The following is a 19,170-nucleotide window of genomic DNA, read 5'->3' as shown; positions in this document are numbered from 1 at the left end:
ACCTTTCATAAAAACATCCGTACATACTGCCAATACTTTTCTAGCTCTGAGAAAATTAAGGATTCTTCTGGCTCTGTCCACAGCTTGTAAGTATAATGGATTTACCTGTTTGAATGCATTGGCAATTTATTTCTGATTATTTGGCACTGAAGTTAGACCTAGATTGGATTACTGCTAATAAAATTTAGAGCAGCAATTTCCTTTTCTGCGTGATATAGTAGAATGTATTGCATACTCAGAAAATAATACAAAACACACTCATTAGTATAAGCACATGTCGTGTTAGCTACATGTATTCTGAAACATGTACATGCACACAAATATAAATACAAAAAAATTCAATTATATTTGTTGCAGAAGCTATTATTTGTCTATTAGCACAGGTAGCAAAGTATTTCCGTTTACTGCAACAGCCCCCACCACATTTAAAAGAATTTAATCAAGTTTCTGAACTGCAAAACCCCGAGAAAAGCAGTTCATTACTACTTCCATCAAGTGATCAATGATTTCATTAATAAGACAGATCACAAAACTGTCATATCGTTGACACAGCTGTGAAAGATGATCACAGCCCACTGCTCCATTTTCACAATCTGGAATTCAACGTGGCAGCTTCAGTCCCATTCAATATTTGCAGAGACAGGGGAAGAAAAGTGAAAATCCATTTTCAAACCAATTTTCAATTAGGATCCACAAGCTGTTATCACAGGTGTCACAGAATAGGGTCCGTAAGTGGAAATGTCGTCTATCCGTTCTGAAATGAAACCTTATCTGGGAGCCACAAAGATGGCCGGGGACAGCCTATCTGTAAATTACTTTTCATCCCGTGTTAACGGAACTTTATTTCTGTCATATAAGATTCCTCCTATTTTCAGTTAATAATTTAAATGCCTGCTAAAAATCACATTCCATTTTATATATATATATATATATATATATATATATATATATATATATATATATATATATATATATATATATATATATATATATTCTTTCCCTGTTTAAAATTTGCTGTTCTTGTTAACAGAGAAAACTTTCTCAGACTCACTATAAACTAGACTGAATTCCTATTCACGCATTTTAAAATCCATCTCCACCCTTTCTTGCATTTTCCCCTGTGATTTTCAATTGCAAACTCTCCAGCACCGGTATTTCATTAATTCAGCACCCAAGTAGTAGTCTTTTCTCTCACATCTTTCACATTTTTTTAGCAAATTATCCCATGACGGCGGATTTATTCAGTCAAAGACCACGGACTTTGAGAGGCAACAAAAGAATCAAGAGACTTTCTGGTCCACCTGCCTGGCGAATGATGAGGCAGGGAAAAGCCTCCCCCAGAGAAACCAATCAAACCATTGTGTGGCACAGTCAGACCTTTTCAACTGTCAAGCCAGGAGAGCAGGAAAAGAGATGAAAGAACTCAGGATGAAGCTACCATTTACTGAGCCATGTGGGAATGCTCTCCTAAGACTTAGTAATTGCAATGGAACTCAACTTTTTTATAACTTAAGAGAGAAAAAGAGAGAGGGGAAGGGAGGAAGTAAAGCAAAGAATAAAATAAAAAAATGATACCAAAAAATAGCCATGTAAAAAATAACTCACCATTTTTAACACAGTAAGTTTCTAATAGGGTACAGTCTTTATTTTCATTCTAACACAATTAATACAATATACTACATAAAAATAGCCAAGTCATGTCAAGAGAGTTCATTTAACTCTAACATGCTCTGTCTAACATGGGTGGTTTTGCACTGACTGGTAAAATAAATTCACAGAACTGATATAATTAAAAACAAAACTCACAAAACAATCTAAAAAATACACAGAAACCTGAGTAATAAGGAGCAAATAAAAAAAGCTTAAAAAAAATAAAAAAAACCTGTAACAGATAAAACTGCAAACTTCCTAGAACACATCAAGTTATTAATTGCATTTGGGAAATGTTACCCACATGTGGGAAATGTTAAAATGTTTCTATCAGGCATTATCTGAACATAGCTGTACTGCAATAGTTAAAAAACACTCCTGTGTGCTAACTTGTACACCGTAGCCCATGTCTCTTAACCTTCTGGTTTCCGATTACTATTACAGACATCCAGCAGGCAAATCCATAGTGATTTTTCCAAACCATAACTAGAGGGATTTTTGCCTTTGTTATAATCTTCTCATAACTAAGACAAACACCAATAAACTGAGCAAATGTTTGAGTGTGGAATTTTAGGTTTTTATTAGCAAAATTACTTAAAAAACTTAGTTTTAATACATATATACATTTAGGATGAAAACTAGCAAATGTGTGTAGAAAAATCACTGCAAATTTATGTTGTATTACTCAAGTGACTTGTACATGCATTTTTTCACAAAGGCATCAATTTTACAAAGCAGCCATTTAAATATAATCTTTCTTATATTTGTTTGTGGATCAAAAATGCCACGCATTTTTTCTTAATAATATAAACACTACATTTATTAAAAATATTTAACATAAGCAACTTTTTAAACTATTTATGTCTACATTTCAACCTGACAGTAGTTTCATTTTAAAACTCACCATTCTAAACTATGTTAAAAATTATTTTAAATTGCATCAGCACCTTTGGATAAGGTTTCATGACATTCCTGAAACTGCATTTTCTGGGGAATTTTTTTTGCCTTGGATTATTAAAAGACAGGCTGTGCAGTGGAACAGCCAATCACCTCATCTGACCTTTGACCTAACCAACAGGACTCCAGCCTTGTCCTTGTGGTCATGAGGCCAGCTCAGGGTATTACTCTTAAGAACTATTAGCCTGTGCAGGGATCAACTCTTCTAAGTCATCTGTTCATCAATCACATTATGAATATTTTTTATAACTTTCAAAATCAATGTAATGAATTTTGACTAAAGTGTTAATGCAAAACGGTTATCAAAGCATGGATTAATTTGCTCATTTGCTTACTTGAGGTCAACTCTTAGCAGAAACAGATTACACTGCAAACAGATATCTTATATTACTCATCTTTCACATATTTCCCTATTTGAAAAAAATTCACACTAAAATAAGTGTGTCTGAGCAACATTGCTCCTTCTGCTGCTTCCCAGGGTCCCCATTACAGAAAATGACTTCTAACCTCTACCTGATTAGCTTAAATTGAGTTATCTTTCTTATATGGGTTCAAATTTCTTTCTGACTAGGCTAAAAGTTTGGTTTATATCATGGTAAAAATATTTTCTTAGGCACTTCCTGAGAAGTGGCAGTCATGATCACTCTACATCTGGCAACAATTACCTTTTGTTCCAAGCTGTGGGGGAAGGGTTAAAGGCGTAGTGTTGTGTTACACTTGATAAGAGCTGGGCATGTTCAGTGGAGCTGAAATGGGAACCTAAAATATGAACATCAACAGCCCAACTCTCCTGCACACTTTTACAAACTTACATTGAAGACAAGAACAACTACATTACTAAGCACATAAGTAAGTTTCAATATCTTGAGAATGACACTCATCCAAATAAATAAAACGTGAGTGCCAGAAAAGCTGACATTTTCTGTCTTCACCATGTTCCTTTCTTACGGTAATCCTCCGTTGTTTGTAGCTCCTGCTCACTGTATCATAACTTCACAATTCTGATCTGTCTTAAAAGCCCAATGTGCAACTCGGGAATACTATTTAAAAAAATGTATATCTTCAAGCTTAACACTTCTATGTTAAAAAAATATTAAGACATTTCTGTTCTATACATTAGCTATGTAAAAAAAATAAAAGGCAAATAGTGATTGCAACATTTTGCAAATGTTATCTTATTAGCTCTACTGCATTATAATGTTCGCTATGTATCACATTGTGCTGCTATTCTTTTTGTTACTAAGGGTTCTACTAAGGGTTCTGCTATGATATCTATATTAAATATAATTAGGCTTGAGAATTTCTTTTCAGTAAAGCAAAAAAAAAAAAATCTAAAAAAGTAGGCGACTAGAATAATTGTGCCCAAATGCATCAACTAAAAACAAATACTGTAATAAAATTAGACATTTTCCAAACAATTACTGTAAAACACTGTCACATAATAAATACGGCAAATAAATCTAATTTTATGATGTCTATAAAGTGTTCTGTACTTAATTAAAAATGGTCAGAGAAAACTTCCTCTGCCCAAAGAACATATATGAATACACAAACTATCATCAGCAGAGTACCCACTGAGAGGAAGCACAGTACTTGTGCTTTTCACAATTTATTGACCCATTAGTGTTTACCTGCATGTGATAGCTCAGAGAACATCCTGCAATAAGATCTTATCATTTGCAAAAAGAAAGCATCAACAAGTAATTGTGCCTATCACTGGGATATGGAAGATAATGCATACTACTTTATATTTTTATATGTATGTGCACAAGTACTTGTGTGCTTGTGTATAAACACGGATATATTAACAACATTTTGTAGGTGAAACAAGTGACACATTTGCTTATAGGTAAGAAAGTCACATATCGTGGTCACTGAACTAAAGTACTATACAGATTTAAGGATAACCGTAACTAGGGATGCCAGATGTGGAGCGGTTACTACAAAACCCACACACAACCCTCATGAGACCAATGAAAAGTCATTATGGGTTTACTGTATGGTGGAAAATTGGCACAATAGTGTGAAAATATGTAAATAGAAACATTAAATTTAGCTCAAATAAACACTGACATTTTTAAAATAAAGGTAAACTACAACCTGTTTCTATAGATGGAAGTGACATGCATTTCTAACTGGCAAGTAGTTCAAAAAATATGTAAAGATTTGTCATTTCCCCACAGATTCAATTCTTTTCTTTATGAGTATGATACAAAACTGTGATGTAAATTATAATTTATAAATTAAAACATGCCAAAACATTACAGTTTTGGAAGAAAATACATAAACATTTTACTACATTCTCTTAAATACTTCCCCCACACCTTTAGTTATGGGTTCAACTTTACATAGCTTTTCAAACAATCGAAGCAATGTTTATCATCACTTGTTTCTTAATTATCAGCAGCTAATTCCTCTGCAATAATTTATTCCGTAAATTTTGTGCAAATACATACACGCAGTATAGTAAAAAGTTAACAGGAATTTTGCAGGGAAATTTGGTAACTATTTTTGCACTTTTTTGAGAGGCAATCTCACAAGGTATTACAATACGATCACTATGGTTTTTCACCCAATACTGCCTGAGTTTTTTAAACAATTTGCCACGAGACTTAAACAGACAACACAGAAGGAAAATGTTATGCTTCGTCTACTCCCATGTTTGTGATTCCAAATTAAATGAGCATTTAATAAGATTTGCTTTGTTTTTGATACAGAAGTAGTTTTGCAAACAAATCCAGGTGATGGTGCTCCTTAATTGTTTGCCATGTTTATTTTCACTCACTTTAATAACATTAATTGTAGTGTCTTCACTTTTCATAGCTAACATTCCTCTTCTGTAAGTCTTAAGGCAAACTTTGGTTTTAGAATTCAATTTCTTCAAGCTTTTGAACAATTCACTAATTTGGAAGATATGGATATATTAGAAAACTAACCATAAATGTAACTTTAGCAGCATACTAGTTTTGAAGAATCACTGAATACAAAAGAACTCATGCTGGCATGACATATGAAGGAGTCATTCTGGTATGTGATAAGTCGAACGCTAAAAAATATCATGCAACATTATTTTGTGCAGTTTTCCAAAGTTTAATATTTTCATTAACAAAATCTATATGCTACAGAATAAAAGATTGTAACTTCATTGAGTATTCTTAAGACATCCCCCTCCTAAACAGGCTGAAATTAAAAAAAAAAAACAAGTTTGAGAAAGACTGAAGATTTTAATTAAGTTTGTTTAAAAGTGATGACATAAATGGGAATAACTGGTAACACTGATAGCTTATAGCTCTTGATTCATGGGTTTAAGTGCCACCCCTGGATCTGCCCATGTGGAGTTTATATATTCTACTAGTGTTTTTTGTAAGGTTTCTCCAGGTACTCTGGATTTCTTGCACCTCGTTTTCATTATAGCGCCATTACAGAGTGGTGAAATGTTACATGTTGCTCGGACCTGCAAGTAAGAATTTCACTCTGCTCTGTACACGTGTCAGTACTACTACTACTACTAAATCTTAAAAACTCTAAATTGGTTTCATATAAATTAGTTTGGAGATATGAATGAGTCCTGATTGTGCACAAGGCAAGAACTGACCTTGGACATGGAGACACTCCATCACAGACCACTAACAAGTTCATTCAGTCCCAATTATATCATGCCAATTTAGAGACAACAGTGAACCTAACATACACGACTTTGTGATGAGTTAATAAAACTGAGACATCCAAAGAAGCCCTGCACAAACACAAAGAGAATATTCCAAGTCTATGCAGACAATAACTGGGCTGGAAATCATTCTAAATCTCCTGAAAGATCCTGTAAAATATCATTAAATACTTTTCATTTTAAAACCAATTTCTTCAGTGAAAACCAATATGTGCAATACATCTATTTTTAATTATGAGCAAACCTCCATTGACATTAATAGACTATACTGTATACTGCTTTATGCATTTACATTATGTACTGTGTACAGCATCATTTTATTAGCAAGTAAGCATTTATGAACACTGATAAGAACATAAAACTGGATGGAATGTAGATTAGAAACAAATGAAAAGTTCAAATTTGTGAAGCTTCAATATTATCATCCTCACATAAGATTATGAAAAATATCTCTTCCCATATATCAGAAATAAGTGTGAGCTTAAATTCAAAGCAGAGCTGTTTTAGAGTAGAAGTAGAGAGCACAATCTTTCTGGAAAGGAGAACTTAAAGCAAAATTTTAACAGGAATCTAGATGGACTCATGATTAGAATAGCCCAAATTGGGCTTAGTTTCAAATTACTGTCTAACATTACGTTCATACTACAAAGCCTGTCTGCTCAATTACGATTTTTTGCTCATATGGGATTTGCCGATGTTAACATTTCAAATACAGTATATAAGTACAAGTGATCAGTATCTAATTGTAATCTGAAACAGCATGTATGGATACGATGATAAATTTTTGCACAAGTCATCTGCATCACCAACAACAATAAAACGTATTTGTCAGACGACTCAGTTTGTTTTTTTTTTTAAATAAAAAAAAACAACAAAATGGACATGTTATTAGTTAGTGTAAGCATTGCCTTTTTCTCCAGAGGTTGTCAAACAATTCATCAACTGTATATGATTAGGTTGAGAAGGTGAAAAAAAGCCAGACAGGTAGCTTCTGCTGTTTTCACAACTGCTGCTGACACTGCTGCACCAAGAGATGTGTAAGTACAAGAAATAAACCAGGAATGGTGAGACCATGACTATTGTTGCTGCTGTGGCACTCCTCGTTTCCTGTTTTGCCATGTATATAAGCATAAAAAACACTTGAATTCTGATCTGACCATTCTCATTCATGTCACATGGCCATGAATCAGATATGTATCTGATCTAGGATCACATGTCAAAGTGACTTAAATCTGATTTGATCAGATTTCTTTGACTACACAACCCTGAAAACATCAGATGTGTGCCACATTAAAGCAAAAAATCAGATTTGTGTCACTACATCACAGTAATGTGAACCTAGTCTAAAATACCGCACCCTTGATTTACATGAAAGCTTTTCTTGACACTGGAATAAAGTTAGAAAGTAATAAAGCTGATAGAAGATTTAGGATTTAAGTAAACAACAAAAGTTATTAAGGGTTTAGACTACAGATAGGTACACTGCTGATAACAAGTTTTCATTGATAGGGTAACATTTTATTACCTGTAGATTGTCTAGATCTCTCCTTTACACATACATACACATATACCCATATATGCACACTGTCTAAGACGTTAGCCAACCTAAATGGATGAGGTGACAAGCCAATGCAGGCCACAAAAGCAGCACCAATTTATAAATTCAACCAGAGATTAGAAATCTGGACAGAAGATATGGTATCATTCAGTACCAAGGCATTAGTACACCCAAACCATCTGCTAAATTCTCCTTTACTGCAATATGTGTTTATCTGTTTGTACAGATAATGCTAAAGGACAACTCTTCTGACCACACTGCATTTTTCTACTGATCACTAGTTCAAGGTCTAAGCTATCAGCAACACTGTACTAGCAAATGCTGCCTACTAGCTAAAATAACAGCCTAGGCACTGTCAGTCTGAAGGCAACATCATGCTCTCTAATGTCCTGTAATTAGATCTGCAGTCAATTAATTTATAGCTGCCCATTTCCTTAGCCTTTAATTTCAAAGTTATGCTTGAACATTAAGATATCGAAGTTTATACTTTTTGCCTTTATGCTCTTCATGAAACATTAGTAAGTTGGACTAAGTTCGTCTGTGGACCTCTTGACACAGTCTTCCATTCTCTTTAAAAAAAATATACATACACTGTATTTTCTTCGAAGTGGATGTAAGATGATTAAATGCATAGGATACTAGATATGTACACTGCATTATTTTACAATGTGCAAGCCTGCATAAACTTCCACACATGCCATGATATCCCTAAGTGATTAATATGCATTTGACTAGTCTAATAAATCCTGAAATTTGATAGGCACATGCTAAGAATAAAGCTTCCCATTCCAGACAAATATATTATCAATATGAGTATTATCTGGCAAAATTCTAAAGCATTATTAATAACTTATAGAAGGACACTCAGTTCTGGAAGGTAGAATGGAATAAACAGACAACATTTTGAAAAACTGTACATTCCATGAAAAGATTCTCTTTTACATTTTCACATTTCATTCAGAAAATGTATAGTAATATAGTGTTTGTTAATGACATGAATATGCATATTATTTTTTCATAATTTACTGTTCTCCAAATTATTGTAGAGTGGATTATGCCAAAAAAATGCTGTACTGTAACTGTCAATAACAAATGTATTGGAAAGTTTAGAAGCCTGCTAGCAAGAGGAAAATATTAAGACCATGGTCACTTCCTATGATTCAACCACAAACAACAACAACTATATGCTCATTTACAAAAACATTTATCAGTAACCATTTCCTCAGTTATAACTGGATCTCACGTTAGGTTTTAAATTTTTTGCCCATTCCAAGAAGTCCAATCCTTTCTCCTGTCACTTCTTCTCCAAGGCTCAGCCTACTGGTAACACACAACAGGAATAATGCTATGCTAACAACAAGCCATGGATTACAAGTGACATCAAGGGCCTTTTGAACCATAAGAAAAGGACTTTTAAAGGCGGTGATCAGCATGAGCTCAGGCGTGTGCAGAAGGAACTCTGAGTCCTGCACAGGGCGGCGAAGGAGCAGTACAGGAGAAAGCTGGAGCAGAAGTTTCAGAATAACAGCATGAAGGAAGTGTGGGATGGGATGAAGATCATCACTGGCTGCAGCTCAAAGCGGGGTACCACCATCGAGAGAGATGTGAAGAAAGCAAACCAAATGAACAACTTCTTTAACAGGTTTGACCACCCTAACCCACTCTCACTCTCACCTCGGAGTACTGCACACTCCACACATCCTTCTGCTGATACCAGCATAGGATAGACACCCCCACCCATGATTACAACAGCGCAAGTGAGCAGAGAGCTGAGGAGACTTCGTGCCAGCAAAGCAGCGGGTCCAGATGGAGTATCGCCACGACTGCTGAAGGTCTGTGCATCAGAGCTGGGGGGTCCTCTACAGCGCATCTTCAACCTGAGCCTGGAACAGGGGAGAGTCCCGAGGCTTTGGAAAACATCTTGCATCACCCCAATCCCAAAGGTTTCACGTCCTAGTGAGCTGAATGACTTCCGGCCTGTTGCTCTGACATCACATGTGATGAAGATCATGGAGAGGCTGCTGCTTCACCACCTGAGGCCACAGGTTCAACACCTCTCGACCCTCTGCAGTTCGCAAATCAGGAGAAGGTGGGAGCGGAGGATGCCATCATCTATATGCTACATCGATCCCTCTCTCACTTGGACAGACGCAGTGATGCTGTAAGAATTATGTTTCTAGACTTCTCTAGCGCCTTCAACACAATCCAACCTCTGCTCCTTAGGGACAAGCTGACAGAGGTGGGAGTAGATTCATACCTGGTGGCATGGATCGTGGACTATCTTAAAGACAGACCTCAGTATGTGCGTCTTGGGAACTGCACGTCTGACATTGTGGTCAGCAACACAGGAGCGCCACAAGGGACTGTACTTTCTCTGATCCTGTTCAGCCTATATACATCGGACTTTCAACACAACTCGGAGTCCTGCCACATGCAAAAGTTCGCTGATGACACTGCTATCGTGGGCTGCATCAGGAGTGGGCAGGAGGAGGAGTATAGGGACCTAATCAATGACTTTGTTAAATGGTGCGACTCAAACCACCTACACCTGAACACCAGCAAAACCAGGAGCTGTTGGTGGATTTTAGGAGGCCTAGACCGCTTATGGACCCCGTGATCATCAGAGGTGACTGTGTGCAGATGGTGCAGACCTATAAATACATGGGAGTGCAGCTGGATGATAAATTAGACTGGACTGCCAATACTGATGCTCTATGTAAGAAAGGACAGAGCCGGTTATACTTCCTTAGAAGGTTGGCGTCCTTCAACATCTGCAATAAGATGCTGTAGATGTTCTATCAGACGGTTGTGGCGAGCGCCCCCTTTTACGCGGTGGTGTGCTGGGGAGGCAGCATTAAGAAGAAAGACGCCTCACGCCTGGACAAACTGGTGAGGAAGGCAGGCTCTATTGTTGACATGGAGCTAGACAGCTTCACATCTGTGGCAGAGCGACGGGCGCTCAGCAGGCTCCTATCAATTATGGAAATTCCACTGCATCCACTAAACAGTGTCATCTCCAAACAGAAGAGCAGCTTCAGCGTCAGACTGCTGTCACTGTCCTGCTCCACTGACAGACTGAGGAGATCGTTCCTCCCCCAAACCATGCGACTCTTCAATTCCACCCGGGGGTTTGGGGGTAAACGTTAACATTATATAAAGTTATTGTCTGTTTTTACCTGCATCATTATCAATCTTTAATTTAATATTGTTTTTTGTATCAGAAAGGTGCTGCTGGAGTATGTGAATTTCCCATTGGGATTAATAAAGTATCTATCTATCTATCTATCTATCTATCTATCTATCTATCTATCTATCTATCTATCTATCTATCTATCTATCTATCTATCTATCTATCTATCTATCTATCTATCTATCTATCTATCTATCTAATACTTCTGAATAGGATTTAATGGTACTGTGTTTGCCAAAACCAAAAACTGCACAAATGATTACCATTGCTGTTTAGATGAAATTGAATCCAGGTAACAAAATGGAGATTGGTTATTACAGAACTAATATGTTACCTGTGTATTGTACATACATAGAATGTTTTTCACTTCAAAAAGAAATAATCCAGGACAGTAGCTTCAGAAGATGAGTGATGTATCTCTTTACAAGTGGTGTGAATATATTTCCGGTCAGCAGTATAGTTAAAAATGTGTCCAATACACACCAAAATGTTCTATCAGATGGATTATTTAATCAAACTAGGGTACTTAAGTAACGCTTTCAAATTTCTTTTAATATTTGCATGCACTACTTTTGTTATTAGCAGCATTGTAAAATTACACTTTGTATTCTTGGACTTCAAGATTTTTACTTGTTAATAATACATATGAGGATTTGGATATAGGCATGGAACAGCTTGAGTTTTAAAATCACACCTCAAATCATCAATGCTGACCAAATATTTGGTAACTTCTTATCTTCTGATGCTCTTCCTATTGCTGTTGTTTTTTAACCTTTATATATCTGTAAGAATTTTAGAGTCATATTAAATCACCTAGAGGTAGAAACATCTTATAAATGTTATGTATGTATTTACTGTGTGATCTCACAAAGATACAACACTTAGGCAAGTCTCAAGCAACTTTTAACTGCTATTTCATGTTCTGTCGTCAGTTTCTAGTTTATTTTATTTTTTTATTTTACTATCTCCCATTAAAAACCAATCCAATAATTAGTAAGGACAGACACAGTATATCAGTTAACTTGATTTGTATCATGTTTTCATGTTACTTTTTACAACTCTGCCTCACATTGCTTTATATCTTTGCAATGAATCTGGTACTGATTTGTGAATATCCACTATGCTAATTCCTAATCTTCTGGAAGTTTAGTCAATCATATATTGTAATTTGTAATTTGTAATTAAATTGTTCTTCTGGACAATTCTGGTGAACTAAACTAGTCTGGAAAACAGCTGTTGAAAAGCCTCCCTTATTTATATTTTAATATTTTAATATTTTTTTGGAATGATGCTACTGCAATAGTTTTGGTCATAAATATTTTACTAGTCACAAAAATGGATGTACAATTTCATGAAATATTTCTGTTATTATAATAACAAATGATCAACAACACGCATTTCCATGAATCCTCTTTCACATCTACTAAATTCAGAGGAAACTGAAGACCATAGCAAATCTGAAGTCACCAGTTAACTTGTCATGAATGTTTTTGGTATGTAGGGGAATAGTCAGAATATCCACAGAAAAACACAAAAAGAAATATTGACAAACATGTAAAATATACAAAGAAAGTGGGCAGGCAATTATCTGAACTTAAATTTTCAACAGATCTGAAGGATCAGTATTATCCTATATTTTATGAACAATTTAAATTCTCATGCTCATTAACACCACAAGCAGCTACAGGTGCAATATGCAGGCCTGTGTCTACTATTAAGTGAATCCACAAGTTTAAATAAATGTAGCTTTAGAAAAGTCAGCCAATCATATCTAATGCTTCATCTTTTGTACAATAATAAACAGCAGCACTATAAAAATGTTGCAGGATTGATTATTTTAAATCTCATAGAAGTCTACTTGAACTTTCAGAGTTCTGCAAAGTAATATTACAAATATTTATGTACAGTATTTACATGGTATTTATAAAATCCAGTTGCAGTCATTTTGTTGTCCAACAGAGATAAAGACATAGGCAGAAAAATACAAAGAGTACAAAAATGTGCAAAAGAAAATTTAAACATGAGAATGGATGATTTAGGCAGTATGAAAATCTCACCAGCTACTCACCATTGGAAGTAGTGCTGGAGGCAACTGCTTTCTCGCTGACATCTGCTCGTGTTGAACTTTTCACAATGGGATGTTCAGCTTTTTTCTTCTCAACTGTGGAAGTGGAATGGGACTGGGCTTCCATGATTTCTGATCATTACTTTAAATCTCGTTAGGTGAACACCTATAAGAAGCACCAGAACAAAAAAGTGATGAAAAGCCCGCACATTTTGTCTAAGTAAATACAAAATTACAAAATGAAACACATCCATAATCCAGTTTTTAACATTAACAAATATAAACTACTCAAAATATATATTGCAGTAATTAAAAAATTGGTATAACTGACCAGTTTAATATGCACTGACTTAATAAAACAAAACTGGTTTTATCAGTGAAGTAAAGCATTAAAAAAAATACAAGCTATAAAAAAATGAATGTGTTTTTTAATCATCTTTTGCAGGAAAAGCATAATTAGCAAACAATTTACTTCCAACTACTAAGCTTTTAAGACTGTATGCCCAGCCCTTCTAAATGCTCACATTTTCATGCACATCAAACAACTGCATTTACTCTTTATTTTCTCCCTTAAGACCAAGCAGAACCTTTGATCCTTGACAGCAGTTACAAACAAAAAGTATGTAAGAGCACACGTTACTTTAGGAAAAAATATGACCTCAATTGAAGAATGCTTCTATTTTTATTTCAACACATACTTATCTATAGTATATAATATAGAGACCAGAGGGAAGAAAAATGCTGCTATTGTTTGTCACCTCAGCATTATAAAAAAGTTAATTCCAAGGAATTAATTAGTTATTCTCTCCTCTCATATTGTATACTGTAAGAAAATAAAGGCCAACCAAACAACACTATCATAATAAAAATCAAATGACAGTCTTTTTCTACTACTTGAAAATGGAAGAAAATAAAATATACTATACACAGGGCTTCAGTTTTATCACAGAGTTAAAAGAATTACAATTTAAAAAGAGTTTAGCTTAATATAGTGGGGAAATCCTGCTGCTCTTTCAAGTCAAACCAACAAATAAATAAGTGATTGTTACTGTCAGTTTTAGCACTTTATAGTGCGAGTTCAAAAATAAAAATACACGATATGTGCATGCTTTGAGATTATGATGAAATGATCAATCAGCTGTGAGCTGCAACAATTTTTAATTCACATCACCTTTCAGTGGAATGCCAGAATTAGTGAGATGGATCATGGCTAATAGAAAAACCATACATAAAACCTGACCAGAAACTTTTCATGTATTTACGGCTTCTCTAAACCATCCACACACAGCACACAGAAACTGGGAAATAACGTCACGTTTGATCAAGATAGGAAATGAGCCATTATTATAATGTGTATTGACATGACAAACATATTAAAGCTCCATCCATCCATCCATCCATTGTTTCCCGCTTATCCGAGGTCGGGTCGCGGGGGCAGCAGCTTGAGCAGAGATGCCCAGACTTCCCTCTCCCCGGCCACTTCTTCTAGCTCTTCCGGGAGAATCCCAAGGCGTTCCCAGGCCAGTTGAGAGACATAGTCCCTCCAGCGTGTCCTGGGTCTTCCCCGGGGCCTCCTCCCGGTTGGACGTGCCCGGAACACCTCACCAGGGAGGCGTCCAGGAGGCATCCTGATCAGATGCCCGAGCCACCTCATCTGACTCCTCTCGATGCGGAGGAGCAGCGGCTCTACTCTGAGCCCCTCCCGGATGACTGAGCTTCTCACCCTATCTTTAAGGGAAAGCCCAGACACCCTGCGGAGGAAACTCATTTCAGCCGCTTGTATTCGCGATCTCGTTCTTTCGGTCACTACCCATAGCTCATGACCATAGGTGAGGGTAGGAACATAGATCGACTGGTAAATTGAGAGCTTCGCCTTGCGGGTCATATTAAAGCTCAAAACTACCAAATACTATGTACAGAGCAAGGTTATTATAGTTTTGCCTTTTTATATTAGTTTTTATTTCTAAATTTTTCTGACCTTACTTGGAAATTCAGTTTAGTTTTAGTTTTCCTTCATCGTGCATTTTTAGTTTTAGTTCAGATTTTATTTTACAAAGACATTTCTATTTCATTTTTATATATATTAGTTTCAGTTTTAGTTTTAGTAATTATAGTATGGTTAAAGAGCTACTATGGAGTTTAGTTTTTATGTCACAATGAGACAGAACTGTACACTTAACGAGTTTGGATATAATATAAGTTTAATGTTAGTGGAAGCTTACTACACTACATGCCACAGTTTACTATTTGGTTTTGTTTTTGTCTGATAAAAACAAACATAATCAAAACCAGATACTGAATATGAACAATTTCACACAATTTTGTAATTTTTAAAATATTTTCTGTCATTTGTGCTGAACAAATCTGCGCTGACTGTTGGCACTTTTTTCTTTTCCTTTTATTGCCCAGAATGGGCCAGTTTGTAATGAACTTTAGGTGAATTTTAAAGTGTGAGGGTTTTTTACTCTAAATGTCTACAGCACACAACATATCCTGCTCCAACAACAAAGTGCTTATAATGAATGCCTTCAATATTGCATTCAAAAATCTCAAATACTTGGCTTTGTTATTTTCTACCAGCCATACTGATCTCTGATTCCATCTCAGGCACAAACAATTTATAGACAGAATTTTGCCACCTGCAGACCTGAAAAGATCAAAAATCAAAAACCAGAATCTACTGTGTTGTGACAGGTGTGACCATGAAAATCACAGGGGCTTAGGAAGAACAAGGCTCTTAGGCTTGAATCAGTGTGCATATCCCACCTAGTTGGAAACAAAGAAAAACAAGCATGTAGTGTCAAGGTTAGGGGCAGTGACACTTGAATAGCCCACCATAAGAACAGTAAACCCATAATGAGCAGAGCAAGAGCAGGTAATAAGCAGGCACAAAACAACAGAGACAGCATCTGAGATTAAGAACAATATATACATTATCTAAACCTGTTTATCCAGAGCAGGATCACAGGAACCTGGAGCCTACCCAAGCAGGTTTGGATGAAAGCAGGAAAAATTCCATGTACGCAAATATGTATGATATGGCTGATGTTAAGAACAAAAAGAATAAGATATTTCAACTATCTATTTTGAGAGAGAGAGAAACATTGAAAAAATGGGGACAAATATTTTAAAACATAATTCTGCTATTGGATTCTTTTAACAATATCTGCTATTAATAATGATGAATATTAACTAAAAAAGATAAATTAATAAATATAGCATAAATAAAAAAAACACATTAGTATGTTTAGCTTTTCATCACTTGGCAGACTCTCTTTGCCTACCTACCTGTAGTTCAGTAGGGACATTGCCAACTCAGGAATTTTACAAGGTTTGTATCACTTCGTTGTTAAATGACATTTTTAAAGCAAACATGATTGGTTAGCAACAATATGCTGATCTTGTATTACGACCTAGTCAGTCTCTCGATTAGTGCTGTTTTAATTTCAAAAATCGGGAGTGGTCTCCCCTCGACTTTCTCATGTACTCAGATATGAGGATGGATATTTGAGGAGTAAACTGCAAGACAATGATTATATTATGTAAATTAAAGAACCATCAACAACAAATCAAATCAAATTAATAATACATTGATCAATTATTATAAAAGTAAAGTTTATTAAATTTGACTCTGCAGCTGCATGAATAAAAAAAATTGAGTTATGTGTTCAGGTAAAGTACCAGTTCCGGTTGATGGATTTGGCCCAAAAGTTAATCTACAATTTTGGTGTAACAACCACATGCCAAATTTCATCCATCTATCTAGTTGTGTTTTTGAGTTACCATGTTTACACACAGACATAATTCCAAAAAACGGTATTTTCGGACTTGGGGAGGTCTACAACGTCAAGATTCATCAAAATCTTGAGGTCGAATTTTTTTCATGATTATACTTTTTCTATACTTCGTATGTGAAGTGGCAGATGAATTACTGTCAACAAAAAGCAGGCACCTGAGGAATAAACTGAAACGTTACTCACTCGTGATTTTTCTGTCTATACAGTAAAGTTTTTGTTGACCACCACATTCCAGTTTCAGACGTTTGAATTACATCTTGATATACAACAAGTGCAAAGAAAGGCGGTACGTAAATCGCTTCTATTCCACATGCTTTACCTGTGTATTCAGCTTGCTCTGTCACCGCAAATGCTGTATGAACAGCCGCCCTCCTTCACCAGCCGCCTTTCACTGGATAAATATATGCGGGCGGCTCGTGGTGGATGACTTTCAGTTTTAGAGTTTAAAAGTTATAAGGATTAAAAACTAACAGCAAGAATATTCATTCAAAAATGAAAACTAAAATTATTTTAGTAAATTATTATTTTATTTCAGTAAGTCTTTCCAGCTACTTTAATAGTTTTGTTTAGTTTTAGTTTTTCATTTCGATTTTGTTAATTATTTTATTTCAGTTTACGAAAATATTTTTTTAATAATAGTTTCAGTTTTGATTTTAGTTTTCGTTAACTATAAAAACCTTGGAACAGAATTTAATTCAGCTCACTTTTAAGATGGGTTAATGCTGACTATTTGCACTGAAGAACATTTTGGTTTTCTTTGTCAGTGTATATCAGATACTGTACCTGTTGTCATTTTTCAAACCAAAGTAGTGTGAAAACACAGGTGTGACTCACTCCCTGCATACAGAAAATACTAAATATCATGTGCTAATCACAGCTTATTTTTTGACACAATATGGCTTGCTTGGCACAGCTTGAAAACTAAATAACTGGCCTTATACGAAAGCTTTTAGGAACTTTTTTTTTTGCCCCTGATGGTGGCTGGCCCACAAGCTGATTTTAAGTTCCCAAGGGCCATGTGGTTTTTAATCAGGGTAATCAACAGCACTTATAAGGGCAGCTATCGAGAAGGACACTGCTTTTGTTCAATATAACAACATTCCATTAACACACAAGTCATCCTCGATGTCACGGTGAGACTGACAAACCTCGTGGTTCAGTGGCCAATAGTCAACCCATGATTCATTTATTTCAAGACAAAGTAGCATTTGCAGACAACTTTCTCATGGTACTGTACAAGATAATAGGCTTCTTGGTAAGGTAACTGGCAAAACCCACAGTTTATTATATTATGCACTATTTATTGTAACAGCAATTATGTCATTACATGTTGTTTTTTTTATTTACTTATTAAGCACCTTTCGCAGAAACAGTCACAAAAAGCTGTACACCATAGAAAACAATTAAAACATATAGTTGCTAACATTAAAAAATAAAATTAAACAAATGTTTCAACAAATGAACCATAAAACGGAAGAGCCATAAATGGCTACTCTAAATAACATAAAAAGGTGCCTTTTCAACTGTTTTTTTTTTAAATATATCAAGTGTATCAGCGGGCGGCATGGTGGCGCAGTGGGTAGCGCTGCTGCCTCGCAGTTAGTAGACCCGGGTTCGCTTCCCGGGTCCTCCCTGTGTGGAGTTTGCATGTTCTCCCCGTGACTGTGTGGGTTTCCTCCGGGTACTCCGATTTCCTCCCACAGTCCAAAGACATGAAGATTAGGTGCATTGGTGATTCTAAATTGTCCCTAGTGTGTAGTTGGTGTGTGTGCATGCCCTGCAGTAGGCTGGCTCCCTGCCCAGGGTTTGTTTCCTGCCTTGCACCCTGTGTTGGTTGGGATTGGCTCCAGCAGACCCCCGTGACCCTGTAGTTAGGATATAGCAGGTTGGATAATGGATGGATGGAAGTGTATCAGCAGCCTGTAAAGCACAAGGAAGGCTATTCCACCATTTAAGTGCAACGGACTGAAATGCCAGATCCCCACGAGTCTTGAGCTCGAGTATGTGTAACAATAAGAGGCCCTGGTTAGATGACCTAAGTGGGTGACTGGTTGTATAATGTTGTAAAAAATCTGAAATATTGTGGTGGCTGACCATGCAGAGCTCTATAGGTGATTGCTAAAATTTTTAAATGGATTCTAAATTCTACTGTAAGCCAATAAAAGAGAAAATCAGATAATGTGAGACCACTTGCTAGAGCGGGTTAACAATCGAGAAGCAGGATTTTGAATAGACTGAAGACGCAGCAGTGGCGTGTTGTTTAAACATGAAAATAAAGAATTACAA

At 35.9% G+C, this 19,170-nt stretch overlaps 1 protein-coding gene across 1 annotated transcript in view; it reads right to left on the bottom strand.

Annotated features, from left to right (window-relative positions):
* Window positions 1-19,170, bottom strand: part of gli3 (GLI family zinc finger 3) — a 352,191-nt gene that overhangs the window by 299,172 nt on the left and 33,849 nt on the right. Inside the window, exon 2 of the mRNA XM_051928834.1 lies at window positions 13,091-13,253. Within this exon, the coding sequence (XP_051784794.1) occupies window positions 13,091-13,214 (124 nt within the window). The 5' untranslated portion in view covers window positions 13,215-13,253. The remainder of the gene's footprint in view (window positions 1-13,090; window positions 13,254-19,170) is intronic.

Source organism: Erpetoichthys calabaricus, chromosome 6 (genome assembly GCF_900747795.2).
Source record: "Erpetoichthys calabaricus chromosome 6, fErpCal1.3, whole genome shotgun sequence".
NCBI classification, from domain to species: Eukaryota; Metazoa; Chordata; class Cladistia; order Polypteriformes; family Polypteridae; genus Erpetoichthys; species Erpetoichthys calabaricus.
This window is presented reverse-complemented; position numbering and strand designations above follow the sequence as displayed.